The 14023-nt window shown below is 69.9% G+C and overlaps 2 protein-coding genes across 4 annotated transcripts; both read left to right on the forward strand.

The window, feature by feature from the left end:
* Nucleotides 1–328: 328 nt before the first annotated feature.
* On the forward strand, nt 329–7956 carry ADD2 (adducin 2). Of its 3 annotated transcripts, none has more exons than XM_064497745.1 (15): nt 329–385; nt 2499–2739; nt 2836–2974; nt 3045–3199; nt 4113–4193; nt 4275–4424; nt 4512–4655; nt 4733–4831; nt 5409–5585; nt 5665–5910; nt 5981–6100; nt 6187–6276; nt 6878–7025; nt 7114–7257; nt 7387–7956. In XM_064497745.1, the coding sequence occupies exons 2-15, from the start codon at nt 2557–2559 to the stop codon at nt 7677–7679; spliced, it is 2169 nt and encodes a 722-aa protein (XP_064353815.1). In that variant the 5' UTR covers nt 329–385; nt 2499–2556; the 3' UTR covers nt 7680–7956. The 3 variants fall into 3 exon arrangements, with proteins under 3 accessions (XP_064353815.1, XP_064353816.1, XP_064353817.1); XM_064497746.1 differs by having other exon boundaries at nt 5707–5910; XM_064497747.1 differs by lacking the exon at nt 5409–5585 and having other exon boundaries at nt 5707–5910.
* A 241-nt stretch (nt 7957–8197) lies between these two features.
* SNRNP27 (small nuclear ribonucleoprotein U4/U6.U5 subunit 27) lies at nt 8198–10987 on the forward strand. Its single transcript, XM_064497724.1, has 6 exons — nt 8198–8321; nt 8669–8789; nt 8949–9061; nt 9274–9353; nt 9764–9828; nt 10608–10987. The coding sequence occupies exons 1-6, from the start codon at nt 8285–8287 to the stop codon at nt 10660–10662; spliced, it is 471 nt and encodes a 156-aa protein (XP_064353794.1). The 5' UTR covers nt 8198–8284; the 3' UTR covers nt 10663–10987.
* Nucleotides 10988–14023: the final 3036 nt, after the last annotated feature.

The raw sequence follows: 14023 nt of genomic DNA on the forward strand, positions 1-14023 counted from the left end.
GGGGGAGGCTGGGCCTGGCTGGGGGGGTGATGCTGCGGAGGGGGGGGGCCGGGCCGCGGGCAGCGGGACCCACCGGCGCTCGGTGCTTGGGGAGGGGGCTGCCGCCGGGAGGCTGCCCCGATGCCCCGGTGAGGGGCGCCTGGCTGCCGCGACGCCGCGGTGAGGGGCAGCGGCGCCTGCGTGTGTTGCAAAAGGGGCTGGAGAGCGGCGGAGCCGAGCGATGCTTGGAGGGGGGGGGGGGGATGCCCACCTCGTTTCCCCCCCCCCCCACGCGTGCGGCGGCGGCGGGCGCGGCGTGGGGCGGGGCGGGGCCGCGCGTGGGGCGGCCTTTGTGCGCGGGGCGGGGGCGGCGGCGCGCTGCGGCGGCGGCGGATGCGCTGAGCAGGTAGGAGCCGCGCGGCGACCCCCGCCCTGCCGCGGCCCCGGGGGGGGGTCCCTCCCCTCCCCCCCCCCACCCCCCCCCCGCAGCCGGCAGCCGCCGCGGCGGGCGCATCCCGCATCCCGCATCCCGGGCGCCGCTGCTGCAGCGGCCGCGTCGAGGCGGAGCCGCCGCCTCGCTGCAGGCGCCGGGCACCGTGTCCCCCCCGTCCCCCCCCCCTCGGAAAAAAACCCGCAGCCGGGACCGGCCCCGGCAGCGCGGCCGCACCGTGACTCAGCCGCCGCCCGCGCCGAGCCCCCCCGGGCGGGTCCCCGGCTGCGGCGGGGGGGCTGGGTGGGGGGGGGCGATGCCGGCACCTGGCCGCCGCCTCCTTTTGTCTCGTCCCCAGCGCCCGGCCCCGCTCCGGCCCCCCCCAGCCCCGGGAACCCCCCCAGGGCCGCTGCTGCCCGCAGCATCCAGCGCTGCCGCCCCGGGGGGGGGGGGGTGGGTTCCTCCCCGCTCCGCTTTCCCCGCGGATCCCCGCATTTGGGGGCACGCGGCGATGCCCCGCTTGGCCCCGTCGCGGCGATGCTGTGGCCCCCGCGGTGCTGCCAGGCTGCTGGGCGTCGAGGCGGCGAGGCGCGGGCGGGAGCCCCCCCGGGACCACGCTGCCGCCCCCGTCTCCGGCCTCGGCCCCGGCCCTTTGTCCCGGCCGGGGGCATCGCCGGGGCATCGCCGCTCTCGTCCCGGGGGTTCGGCCGGGCAAGGCCGGCGCGGGGCGGCTTAGGCCGATCCCCAGGGGATGCGGCGTTGATCCCCGGCACCTTTCGCCGGCTCCGCCACGGTGCCGGCCGCGGTCTCGGCCCGCCGGCCCCCGTCAGCTCCCCGCCGCCCGTCACCCTCTCCAAGGCCGCAGTCGCCAGCCGAAGCCCCGCGCTCGCCCCTCCGACGCGGTGCTTGTGCCGCCGGCCCGGGCGCGGGGAGCCATGGGGAGCCGTGAAAGGCAGGCAGCCAGCCCGGCCGGGCGGCTTCATGTTTGGGCCCGTCTGGGGGGACAAAAGCGGCCGTTTTGTCCCCGCTGCCCGCTCCGCCGGCCGGCATCGATCACCACGGCCGCCTCCGGCCTGCGTCAGCCGCTCGCGGCACCGCTATCGATCCGCTCGGCACCGTTCGGGCTCCCCGGGAGGGGGAAGCTGAGACACGGGGGGGTCTTCCTCCCCCCACCACTGCCTCCTCCTCCTCCTCCCGTGTGGCGGGGGGCGGCGGGGGCGGCTCGCACCCCGTTTTCGGCATCCGCCGCGCGGAGCTTTAGCAGCGGGAGGCAACCTGGCAGCAGCAGCGATGGCCCCGGCCGGCAGCCGCAGGGCCGGGTCTGGGGGCGGCGGGGGCGATGCCGGCGGCACCCCGCGGCTGGGCTCTTCTGGGCCACGCGACACCGGGGAGGGCGGCGGGTGCTGGGGGCCACCTCGGGGAGGGCCCCGGGGCCGCGGCACCCGCTGCAGGGGCGGGAGGCGGGTGGGAGCGGCAGCAGCCACCAAAGCGTCCCTCGTCCCTGGGGCTCATGTGGGCGGCACGTGCACGCGGGGGGGGGGTTGCATGGGGGTTTTGCACGGGGGGGTTTTGCACGGGAGGGTTCGCACGGGAGGTTTTTCATGGGAAGGTTTTGCACAGGAGGGTTCTGCGTGGGTTTTTCATGGGAGGTTTTTCACGGGAGGGTTTTGCACGGGAGGGTTTTCACGGGAAGGTTTTGCACGGGAGGGTTTTGTGCGGGAGGCTTTTGCACGGGGGGTTTTGCACAGAAGGGTTTTGCACGGGAAGGTTTTTCACAGGAGCGTTTTGCACAGGAAGGTTTGCACAGGAGGTTTTGCATGGGAGGGATTTGCACGGGGGGTTTTGCATGGGAAGGTTTTGTACAGGGTTTTTTTCACGGGAGGGTTTTCATGGGAAGGTTTTGCGTGGGAGAGTTTTGCACAGGAGGGTGTTGCACGGGCAGGTTTTGCACGGGAGGGTTTTGCACAGGAGGGTTTTGCACGGGCAGGTGTTGCACGGGCAGGTGTTGCACAGGAGGGTGTTGCACGGGAGGGTGTTGCAGGGGCAGGTGTTGCACGGGAGGGTTTTCACGGGCGTTCCTGCGCGGGAGGCTCTGCGGAGCCGCCGCTGCCCGCAGGCCGCCGGAGCCGTGCCGGGGCGTGGCGAGGATGAGCGCTGCCGGCAGCCCTGAGCCGGTGGCCTCGCCGCCGGGCACCGAGCCCCGCTACTTCGAGCGCTTCTCCGCGGACGACCCCGAGTACCTGCGCGCCCGCAACATGGCAGCCGACCTGCGCCAGGACTTCAACATGATGGAGCAGAAGAAGCGGGTCACCATGATCCTGCAGAGCCCGGTGAGCGGCGCCCCGGGCGGTTTTGGGGTGGGTTTTGGGTGGTTTTGGGGCGTTTTCGGGCGTTTTGGGGCGCCGTGACGCGCCGGGGCTCTGCAGTCTTTCAGGGAGGAGCTGGAGAGCCTCATCCAGGAGCAGATGAAGAAGGGCAACAACTCGTCCAACATCTGGGCGCTGCGGCAGATCGCCGACTTCATGGCCAGCACCTCCCCGGCCATCTTCCCCACGTCGCCCATGGGTACGGGGGGGCCGGGGGGGGGCCCGGCCGAGCGGGGGGCCGCCGGCGCTGACGGCCCCGCCGCCCCCAGGCCCCGCGGCGGTGACGCCCATCAACGACCTGCACGGGGCGGGCGAGGGGCTGCCGCTGGCGCGGGGCGAGCGGCTGCTGCGCTGCAAGGTGGGCGGCCTCTGCCGCCTGCTCGACCTCTACGGCTGGGCCCGCCTCGGCGACTCCCACGTCACGGTGAGGCCCGCGGCGGCTTGCGGGTGGCCCCTCGCCCCCCCGGTGCCAGCCGGCTCAAATCGCCGCGGGGGGGATGCGCCGGGGCGGCCGGTGGCGATTCCCGCGGGTCCCGCACTTCCCGCAGCCCCGGCCGGCACGGTTCCCGCGGTTCCCGCAGCCCCAGCCGTTGCGGTTCCCGCGATTCCCATGGTTCCTGTGGCCCTGGCCAGCACGATTCCCGTGGTTCCCGCAGCCCCGGCCGTTGCGGTTCCCGTGATTCTTGTGATTCCCATGGTTCCTGAAGTTCCCGCAGCCCTGGCCAGCATGATTCCCGCAGTTCCCGCAGCCCTGGCCGTTACGGTTCCCGCGGTTTCTGCGATTCCCATGGTTCCTGCAGTTCCCGCAGCCCCGGCCGTTGCCGTTTCCATGGTTCCCGCGGTTCCCGCGGCCCCAGCCGGCACAATTCCCGCAGTTCCCACGGTTCCCGCAGCCGTGGCCAGTGCAGTTCCCGTGGTTCCCGTGATTCCCGTGGTTCCCGCAGCCCGAGCTGTTGTGGTTCCTGGGGTTCCCGGGGTTCCCGTGGCCCCAGCCGACATGATGCCCATGGTTCCCGCGGCCCCATCCGTTGTGGTTCCCGGGGTTCCCGGGGTTCCTGCAGCCCCGGCCGACATGATTCCCGCGGTTCCCATGGCCCTGGCCGTTGCGGTTCCCGGGGTTCCCATGGCCCTGGCCATTGCAATTCCTGGGGTTCCCGGGGTCCCCGTGGCCCCGGCCGTTGCGGTTCCTGGGGTTCCTGGGGTTCCCGTGGCCCTGGCCATTGCAATTCCTGGGCTTCCCGGGGTCGCCGGGGCCCCGGCACGCTGCCGAGCGCGGGGCGGGCGGGCGGGCGGCAGCGGAGGGGCCGGGCGGCTTCGCCACCTCCCGCCGCCGGCAGCTGCGGGTGAGCAAGGAGCAGGAGCACTTCCTCGTCAGCCCCGGGGGCCTGGCGTGCAGCGAGGTGACGGCGTCGAGCCTGGTGAGCGCCGCGGCGGGGGCGCGCGGGGGGGGCGGCGGGGGGGGCGGCGGGCGCTGAGCGGCACCGCGGAACCCGCCGCAGGTCAAGGTGAACATCCTGGGCGAGGTGGTGGAGCAGGGCAGCACCGGCTTCGCCGTGGACGCCGCCGCCTTCAGCCTGCACGCCGCCGTGCACGCCGCCCGGCCGGGCACCCGCTGCGTGGTGCACCTGCGCACGCCGGCCAGCGCCGCGGTAAGGGGGGGGACACGCCGGGGCGGGGCGGGGCGGGGGGGGGGGGGGACACGCCCGGCCCGCGCCTCCCGCCGCTGCCGTGCCCAGGTGTCGGCCATGCGCTGCGGGCTGCTGCCGGTGTCGCACGAGGCGCTGCTGGCCGGCGACGCCGCCTACTTCGACTTCGGCGGGGCGCTGCGCGACGAGGCCGACCGCGTGCAGCTGCAGAAGTGCCTCGGCCCCACCTGCAAGGTGAGGTGCCCCCCCCGGACCCCCCCCCCCCGCCCCGGGCCGCCGCCGCAGCCGACGGGCGCCGCTCTGCCGCGCAGATCCTGGTGCTGCGCAACCACGGCGTGCTGGCGCTGGGCGACACCGTGGAGGAGGCCTTCTACAAGACCTTCCACCTGCAGGCGGCCTGCGAGATCCAGGTGGGCCGCGGGCTGCCCGGGGCCTGCACCGAGCTGCGCTGGGGCTCTGCTCCGGCACGGGGCCCCGGGGGCGTGCACCGAGCTGCGCCGGGCCTCTGCACCAGTGTGGTGCCCTGGGGGCGTGCACCGAGCTGTGCTGGGGCTCTGCACCAGTGTGGTGCCCCAGGGCCTGCACCAAGCTGCGCCGGGCCTCTGCACCGGCGTGGGGCCCCGGGGCATGCACTGAGGTGTGCCAGGCCTCTGCACCAGCATGGTGCCCCGGGGGTGTGCACTGAGCTGCGCCGGGCCTCTGCTCCAGCACGGGGCCCCGGGGGTGTGCACTGAGCTGCGCCGGGCCTCTGCACCAGCATGGTGCCCTGGGGAGCATGCACTGAGCTGCGCCAGGCCTCTGCACCAGCATGGTGCCCTGGGAGCATGCACTGAGCTGTGCCAGGCCTCTGCGAGCCCCACAGCACCCAGCACCGTGCAGCGAGCGGAGCCTCAGCCCCGCGGCAGGGCGTCCCCGCGGCAGGGCGTCCCCGCGGCAGGGCACCCCGGCCCCGCTCCGCCCGGCAGCCCCCGCCCGCCTTCGCCGCAGGTGTCGGCGCTGTCGAGCGCCGGCGGCGCCGAGAACCTGCTGGTGCTGGAGCGCGACAAGCACCGGCCGCACGAGGCCGGCTCGGTGCGCTGGGCCGGCAGCACCTTCGGGCCCATGCAGAAGAGCCGCCTGGGCGAGCACGAGTTCGAGGCCCTCATGCGCATGCTCGACAACCTGGTGAGCCCCCAAACCCCCCCGCGCCCCCCCGGCGCCCCGCTCGGGGAGCACCCCAGCCAGCAGCGTGCCGCCTCCGCAGGGCTACCGCACCGGCTACGCCTACCGCCACCCCTTCGTGCAGGAGAGGAGCAAGCCCAAGAGCGACGTGCTCATCCCCGCCACCGTGACGGCCTTCGTCTTCGAGGAGGAGGAGGCGGCCGCGCCGCCGCGCCAGCACGCCCAGCGCCAGCAGAAGGAGAAGACGCGCTGGCTCAACACCCCCAACACCTACCTGCGGGTGGACGTGGCCGGCGAGCAGCCCGGCGGCCCCAGGACCCGCACGACGGTACGGGGGGGCCGGGGGGGCCGGGGGGCCGCGGCGGCGCCGCCCTCACCGGTGTCCCCCCCCCGTGCAGTGGCTGAAGGCGGACGAGGCGGAGAGGAGCAGCAGCGGCACGGCCATCCGCATCGAGACCCCCAACCAGTTCGTGCCCCTCTACACGGACCCGCAGGAGGTGCTGGAGATGCGGAACAAGGTAGGGCCCGGGGGGCCCCCCCCAGCGCGGCCCGGCCCCCCCTCCCCGGCCGCCGGCCCCGGCCCCAGCGCCGCTGTCGTCCCCAGATCCGCGAGCAGAACCGCCAGGACGTCAAGTCGGCCGGGCCCCAGTCGCAGCTGCTGGCCGGCGTCATCGCCGAGGCGAGCCGCAGCCCCGTACGTCGCCCCACGCGTGCCGCCCGCTGCCACCGGCCACCGTCCCCCGCGCCGCCCCGTCCCTGTCCCTGTGGGCAGCCCCTCGCCTTCTCCCCTGTCCTTGTCCCCCCTCGTCTTTTCCCGCAGCATCACATCCCGTCCTGGTCCCCATGGGCCGTCCCTCACCTTTTCCCGCGGTGCCACATCCCGTCCCCGTGGGCAGCCCCCTGCCTTTTCCATGGCCCCCTGTCCCTGTCCCCGTCCCTGTGGCAGCCCCTCGCCTTTCCCCACGGTGCCTTTTCCCACGTCCCCGTCCCCGTGGGCAGCCCCTCGCCCTTTCCCACGGTGCCACGTCCCTGTCCCCATCCTCACGGGCAGCTCCTCGCCCTTTCCCATGGTGTCGTGTCCCCATCCCCGTGGGCAGCCCCTCGCCCTTTCCCACGGTGCCACGTCCCTGTCCCCATCCCCACGGGCAGCCCCTCGCCTTTCCCTGCGGCACTGCATCCCCGTCCCCACGGGCAGCCCCTCGCCGTCCCCCGCGTCCCCGCGTCCTCACCCCTGCCCGGAGCCCCCCAAGTGCCGCCGCCGCGGGCTGATGCTGCTCTGTCGGGGGGGGGTTCAGTCCACAGAGAGTCACTTGGCGGCAGCGGCAGAGCCGCGGGGGGAGGCGGCGGCCGAGCCGGAGCCCCCCAACCCCTTCAGGCAGCTGACGGACCGGGAGCTGGAGGAGTACAAGCGGGAGGTGGAGCGCAAGGCGCTGGCGCCGCCCGGTACGGCCGCGGGCGGGGGGCACATGCGGGGGGCCGCCGGACGAGCCCCCCCCCCCCACCGCCGCTACCCCCCCGTCTCCGCTCGCAGGCGACAAGGACGCCGGCGAGGAGAGTCCGGCTGCGCCCACCACCGAGCCCCCCGCTGCCACCGAGCCCCCCGCCGCCACCGAGCCCCCCGCTGCCACCGAGCCCCCCGCCGCCGAGCCCCCCGCGCCCGCCGCGCCGCCCCAGGGTGAGGGGCCCTGCTGGAGGAGGAGGAGGAGGGCGTGAGGCCTTCCTCGCTCTCCCCTGGGGATGCCCCTGGGGGGGCCGCCCTCACCCCCCTTTCTTCCATCCTCTTCTTTCTCTCTCCCTGGTGCAGGTGAGGAGGAGGCGGACGGGGGGCAGGAGCCGGCCGAGCCCCCCGCCACGGAGCCGGAGCCGCCGCCGCCGGCACAGGAGGAAGAGGAGGAGGAGGAGGAGGAGGGGAAGGAGGCGCCGAGGCGCGGGGGGGGCCGGGCGGCAGAGCCGGGCGCCCCGCGGGAGCCCACGGCGCCCAGCAGCCCGGCATCGCCCGAGGGCTCGCCCTCCAAGTCGCCCTCCAAGAAGAAGAAGAAGTTCCGCACGCCCTCCTTCCTCAAGAAGGCCAAGAAGAAGGAGAAGGCGGAGGCCTGAGGCCCGGCGCCCGCCCCGCCGCCCCTTCGCTCACCAAGTGCTACCTCGGGGGGGCCGCTGCCCCGCGGCCCCCGCCGCCCCGCCGCCCGCCCCGCGCTGCCGCCCCCCTCCCCGCCGCCCCGGGCCGAGGCCGAGCCCCCGAGCGCCCTGGCGTGCGGCGCGGCAGCCGGGGCAGCCGTGCGGCGGGGTTGCCGCCACCACTGCCACCACTGCCACCGCCACCCCCCGCCCCGGCTCATCGCGGAGTGACCAATAAACACCACTGCAAAACGGCGAATATGTGTCTGGCGCCTCCAGGGCGCCGCTGAGGCCTGCCGCCCTCGTGTCACTGGTGACCCCACACCAGGCAGCGCTGCCGCTGCCACCGGGCCCTGCACCAGCGGGTCCATCCCACCGGGGGAGAGAGGCCGGGGCCGCCGCCACCTCCCCCCGCACCGAGCCCACCCCGGGGAGCCCCCACGGCTTCTCTCCCCCCCGGGACCGTTTCTGCTGCGGAACCAAAGCGCGGCGGCGTCGGTTCCCGCCGGGGCGAGGGGGGAGCAGCGGGGCGGCGGGACCGGAAGTGCGGCGCGCGGGGGGACCGGAAGTGCGGGGGCAGCGGCGGGATGGGCCGCAGCCGGTCGCGGTCGCCGCCGCGCCGCGGTGAGGGGGGCCGGGGCGGCCCCGGGGGCGGCGGGGACCGGGCTCGGGGGGGCGGAGGGGCCGGGGCGGAGAGGGGCCGAGACGGGGGCCGGGGCTCCGGGCCCGGGGCGGGTGGGGAGGGCCGCTCGCAGGCGGGGCAGCCCTGCCCTCCCCCCGGTAGCCGCGGCCCCCTCGGGCCCCGCCGGCGGCCAGGGGCTCCGTCCCGCAGCCGCTCGGGGACCGGGCAGCCCCGGGGAGGGAGGCGTGGGGGGCCGGAGCGCGGCGCGGGGGGCAGCGCGGCCCCTGCGGCTCGCGGCGCCCCGCAGCCCGGCTGAGCGCCGCCTCTCCGCTGTCGCCGCCCCGAGCAGAGCGCAGGCGCTCGCGGTCCGCCTCGCGGGAGAGGGAGAGGAGGCGCAGGGAGCGGTCCCGGTCCCGCGAGAGGGACAGGAGGAGGAGCCGGTCGCGCTCCCCGCACCGCCGGCGCTCCAGGTGAGCAGGGGGGGCGCGGAGCTCGCCCGCGTAGCGCCCCGCTGCCCTGCGGCCCCCGGCGGGGTGACCGCGCGGCTCCGGGGACGCCGTGGAGCGCTTTGTGCGGCGCGACCCGCTCCTCTCTGCGGAGCTGAAACCCGCGTGCGTTTGAAACCTCAGGTCCCCGAGGCGGCACCGGTCCAGCTCTTCCTCGCCGCCGCGGCTGAAGGAGAGGCGCGACGAAGAGAAGAAGGAAATAAAGGACTCCAAAGGCAAAGAGCGGCAGATCACGGGTATGGAGCAGAGCCCTGGCTTGCCACGTGGCCATGAGGAGGAGGGGGGCATTTTTTGTGTTTGTTAGTACCCCCTGGGTTCTCTGACCAAGACACCAGTCACGCTGTGAACAGCCCAGCGGGCACCTTGTCGTATATTAACATGCCGGTTTCCCTGGTGAGCTCTTTAGTGGCCACGTTTGGTGAACTCATGTGCTTTGTTGCCCTTTCAGAGGAAGATCTGCAGGGCAAGACGGAAGAGGAAATCGAGATGATGAAGATGATGGGGTTTGCCTCCTTCGACACGACGAAGGTGAGTGTGGGTAGGGCGATCCCGCAGCCGTGTGCTGCAGCTAGAGCTGGAGTCCCAAAATGGTTTTTTGCTCGCTCCCTCCCTGGCTGCGATGTGCGAATGGCTCGTGCAGAGAGGAGTCGTTGTGTCTGTGCCCGAACAGTCCCTCGTTAGCACCGTACGGGTCCTGACGATGCTGTCGGGCTTTGCCCAAGTGTCTTTCTTTGCTGTCAAGACCCACACACCGCAGTGGGTTCCCTCTTTATAGCTCTGGAGCTCGGGCACAGGTGAGCGTTAGCCCTCACAGAGGCATCCTGCGCGCGGTGCCCCAGTCCCTCCCGTGCGTGTGCTCTGCAGCGCCGTGCCCTTTCCCCGTTGGGCTATGGACGGCGCGCTCTGTTTTGGACCCTTTTCCTCGCTGTGTCTTTTAGGGCAAGAAGGTGGACGGTGCTGCAAATGCTTACGCCATCAACGTGTCGCAGAAGAGGAAATACAGGTTTGTCTTTCTGCTGTGGTGCCTGCACAGGACTAACCTGCGTTTTTGTGACAGAGAAATAATTCCTTGTACACGGTGGTCGCCTTCAGAGGAAACTCTGCAGCCTTATGTTGAAGCTGCTGTCGCTAAGTCTATTTAGGAGGTGATCTGGCTCCTTTTGCCTCCACAAAGACAAGCTGCACGTTTTGTGCTGTCAGACAGAGGCAAGTCTGAGGCCTCTGGTTTCTCCTTGAAATTCTGAAAGCGGAGAGAGGTGAAGAGCAAAAGGGACACGTTGTCCATGGACAAGACGTGCTGCATGTGGCTAGAACAGGACAGAGCAGGGGTCCTCCCCTGAGGAACTGCATTCTCCTGTTTCTTGGAGTAAAAAAATATGGCCTATTAATTCTGTTTTGTTTTTCACGGGAGCTTGAATTTAAAGCACGCAGAAAGTCTGTATTGGCAGACGTGGGGTTTGGTGCTTCTGTTTTAACCAGAGAGGTTTAGACCAGACAGACCCGACAGCATCACGCGGGTGAGCTCCCGAGGCACAGTCCTCAGCGGGGTATCAGGTTTAAACAAGAAAGCAGCTCGATACAGGCAGCTTCGTTACCGCGCGCTCGTTCCTGCGGTCTCGGGGAAGTCGATTCCCCTGTGGCTGCTGGTCGTCGTTGCAGACCTCTCTCAGACTGGCTTTGCAGCCAGCCCAGCTGGAAGCTCGCCAGTTTCTAACGTTTGGAGTCTCTTATGGTTTGTTTTAACCGCAGTTACTGATGGTGTTTCCCTTCCTCTCCTCGCAGGCAGTACATGAACAGAAAAGGAGGATTCAACAGGCCTTTGGATTTCATTGCTTGATGCTTGGACTGGTCGCTTGCCGGTGGGAAAGGACTTCGGCAGCACCAGCGAAGAGCACTTGCTTTTACATGTGCTGGTAGCTCAGAGACAGGATCTTGGCGTCTCTCCGTACAATGGAATTGGTTATTTATAACAAATCCAGATGTACTCGCTCTGCCCCATAGGAAGAGAGGGTAAAAACCGTTATTTCCTAGAGTCTTTGGTTTTTATAATGTCCGGATTGGTTTGTTGCTTGTCAGGATTACCTGATGGTTGTATTTTTCTGGTTGTTTTTTTTTTTCTTAAATAACTCGGTGTTGTCCGTTACAATAAAAATCTGTATATATTTTTCTTTTTGTTTTTTAAACTGTGATAGCATCACTCAGGAATAAAATACCAGGGAGGAGGCTGCTGCAGATGCCTGGGCAGTTATTTGCCTGTAGTGGTTGTGCAGAGTGGGCGTTAAGAGCCTGCGGTACGTGGGTAGTGCTGGAAGAAAGCTGCTTCCAGGGAGCCTGGGAACACGGCCTGAGCAGCCGAACGCCTCCCAGCACGCGTGTGTGCGGAGCTGCGCGGAGCTGGGAGCAGCTAGCGGTGCCGAGAATCCTGCTTGCGGAGCAGGTGGAGTTGGGGAACCTGTGGTTTAGGGTTTTAAGCAGAAAAGTGTTGGTTGTTTTCCCTCCTGTGTTGATTCGCTAACCTACATGCTTCACTGCTGCTTATCTGAGTGCCGAAAGAGTGGTTTGTGCAGGATTTCTCACCTGCAGATCTCACTGTACATTTCAACTTCTTCCTGCTACTTTTAGTCATCAGATTCTTACTAACCGCAGCGTGGGATGGCACAGAAAACCTTAAACCAGGCTCGAATGCTTAGCAGTATTTCTGTGTTTTTGGGGCTGAGCCTTTCCCAGGCAGAGCAGTGAGCATTACTGGCAACTAGGCGAGGACTGCGCGTTGCGTTACGGGCTCGTTGCTTCCTGAGCAGCCGAACCGCAGCCGTGGGGAGCTCGTCGGCCTTTCCCAGCGCTGGGTTTCTGCCGCACCGGTCGCGCGCGGCCCAGGAGGTGGCAGCACGGACCCGGCGGAGCCAAAGCCCTTCGCGCCGGGGTGGCCGAGGCCGTGGCCTGTCACACAAAGGGCTTCTGCTGCCATTTGCTATTTGGGGCTTCCTCACCTCCTTTTTCATGATTTCAGCCAGTAAAGCTACTGCTCACAGGGCAAAGTAATACTGCAAGAGCACAGCCTGTATTTTTAGCTGCCTTTAATGCAACATGAAATGTTTGTGCTTTTTCAAAGGAGAAAAAGCCCAAATGGTGCAGAGCCTTAGGGCCTCTCTTGCCTGCTGCTGTTTCTGGGACCTGCTGCTCCTAGCAGAGCCCGGCAAATGGCTCTGAGCCCAGCAGTGGGGCATCTTTTGATCAAAAGTGCTTCAATTCTCTGGTTATCCAAATATTTTAAAGAGCCTATGTGTGTATTTACCCTAGGGAGTTTAAGATTGGGCAGCCTTTACTATAGACAACGTTATGATATTTTGTTTTCCCAGGGTCCAGCTCAGTATTTCATGCCGGGGCAGTTCAGACATGTTCCTAAAACCCAGGTGTGCGGCAAACGCGGCTCTGCAGTGCCTCGCTTGGGCTGGCGTTTCCGACGTGCCTCCCCCCGCGCGCGTGCGGCCGCGGCGGTTCACCCGAGCGTTACGTGTGCCGCGTTTCCCCCGAGCGCGAGGCGAGGCCGGGGTTGACGCCCGGCTGCCGAGCTCGGCGCGGAGCTCTTCTCGCGGGCGGAGGCAGCCGGAGGTGGCGACGCGGCTGACGGTGCCGCGGCGCTTAATCAGCCCGGGCCACGTGGGGTGACTTGTCACCCGCTCCCGTCTGCCGGCCCCAGATAAGCCCCGCCGGTGGCCAGGGATTTCCAAATCGGCAGGATGTAGGAGTCACTTCTTAGTTTTGTGTTCTCGGTGACTGGAAGCCGCTTGTCACGCAAGCGAGTGTCAGCTCGCCCCAGCCCGGCTGCGCAGGGAGGGACCTCGCGGCACGGCTGCGGCCGAGGCCTGGCACGCAAACGCCGCCGGCCCGACGCCCCGGCAGCCCCGAGCGGATGCGCCGAGGAGCAGCCTCAACTGCTCCGTGCCACGGCTGCATCGCAGGGCTGGGCTGGGCCACTGTCCTCCTGCAAACGCAGGTGGAACCGGGGGGAGAGAAGGGCCAAGTGCCAGGCGTTCGGGGGCAAGACCAATGATTTGAATTAAATGAAACCCAAAAGTTGTCCGGGGGCGATGCAAATGCGAATGGTCTGTCACCATTAGGTGAAAAAAGGAGGGTTTTGACCAAAGCCTAGGCCAAGGCGGAGAGTTTTCAGTACGGTAGCTTGCGCTGTGCTGCGGTTGTGCTCAGCAGCCTGGTGGTTTCCCCAGGGTCGGTGTTTGCCTCGCGCCCGGGCAGCCCGGGCTGGGGGCACCTGGGACCCCCTGGTCCCGGCTCAGCGTTGGGAACCCCTTCCCGCCTTCCCGGGGCGAGGCCGTGAGTGGCGCCAGGTGGCCGTGCTGGCCGAGGCCGGGCCGGTGAGTCACCCCGGGGCCCCGGTGGGGCGAGGTGGGGCGTGCCGGCGGGCAGGGCCGCGGTGCGGGGAGGAAGGCGGCTGTGTCACCCTGTGTCACCCCGCGGCGGGGTGCAGGAAAGGGGGGTGCTGCCCTGGGTGCTCCCTGCCTGAGGGGGTCCCTGCCCGGGGCATCCCTGCGGGTGGCCTTGCACATTCCCTGCCCCAAATGGGGGTCCCCGGAGGGGGCCCTGCCCTGGGGGGGCCCTGCCCTGGGGGGGCCCTGAGGGGCTCCTTGCCTGGGGGAGGTCCCCGCACTGGGGGGGGATTCTGGGGGGGGGGTGTCCCTGCCCTGGGGGGTCCCTACATGGGGGACCCCTGGGTGCTCCGTGCCCCAGGGTGGTCCTTGCCTGGGGAGAACCAGCCCGGTGGTCCTGCATGGGGGGCCCGGGGGGTCCCTGCCCCCCCCCCCCCCGCCTGTGTGGGGCCCACGTTGACACCTGGCGCCGGCGCCCCGCCCCCTCGCGCTACGCACCTCGCGATTGGTTGCCTCGGCAGGAAGTGAGTCAGGGTTGGAGGCGGGGGGGAGGGCCGGCTGCCATATAGGGTGAGGCGCAGGGAAAGGCCGGGCCAATGGGAGGCTGGTGGGCGGTGGCGGGGAGGGGCGGGGCGTCCTCTGAGGCTGAGCGAATAGCGGGAGGGCGTGGCCCCCTTGCCCAATGGCGGCGACAGGGGGCGGTTCCGATGGGGCCCCGCCCCCTCTCTTCCTCCCTTCCGCGACGCGGCGCCGGGCGGGCCCCCCTCCCCTCCCCCTTCCGCGCACCTCCGCCAATGGGGAGCGGCCCGG

The sequence above is a fragment of the Dromaius novaehollandiae genome, chromosome 26 (assembly GCF_036370855.1).
Source record: "Dromaius novaehollandiae isolate bDroNov1 chromosome 26, bDroNov1.hap1, whole genome shotgun sequence".
NCBI classification, from domain to species: Eukaryota; Metazoa; Chordata; class Aves; order Casuariiformes; family Dromaiidae; genus Dromaius; species Dromaius novaehollandiae.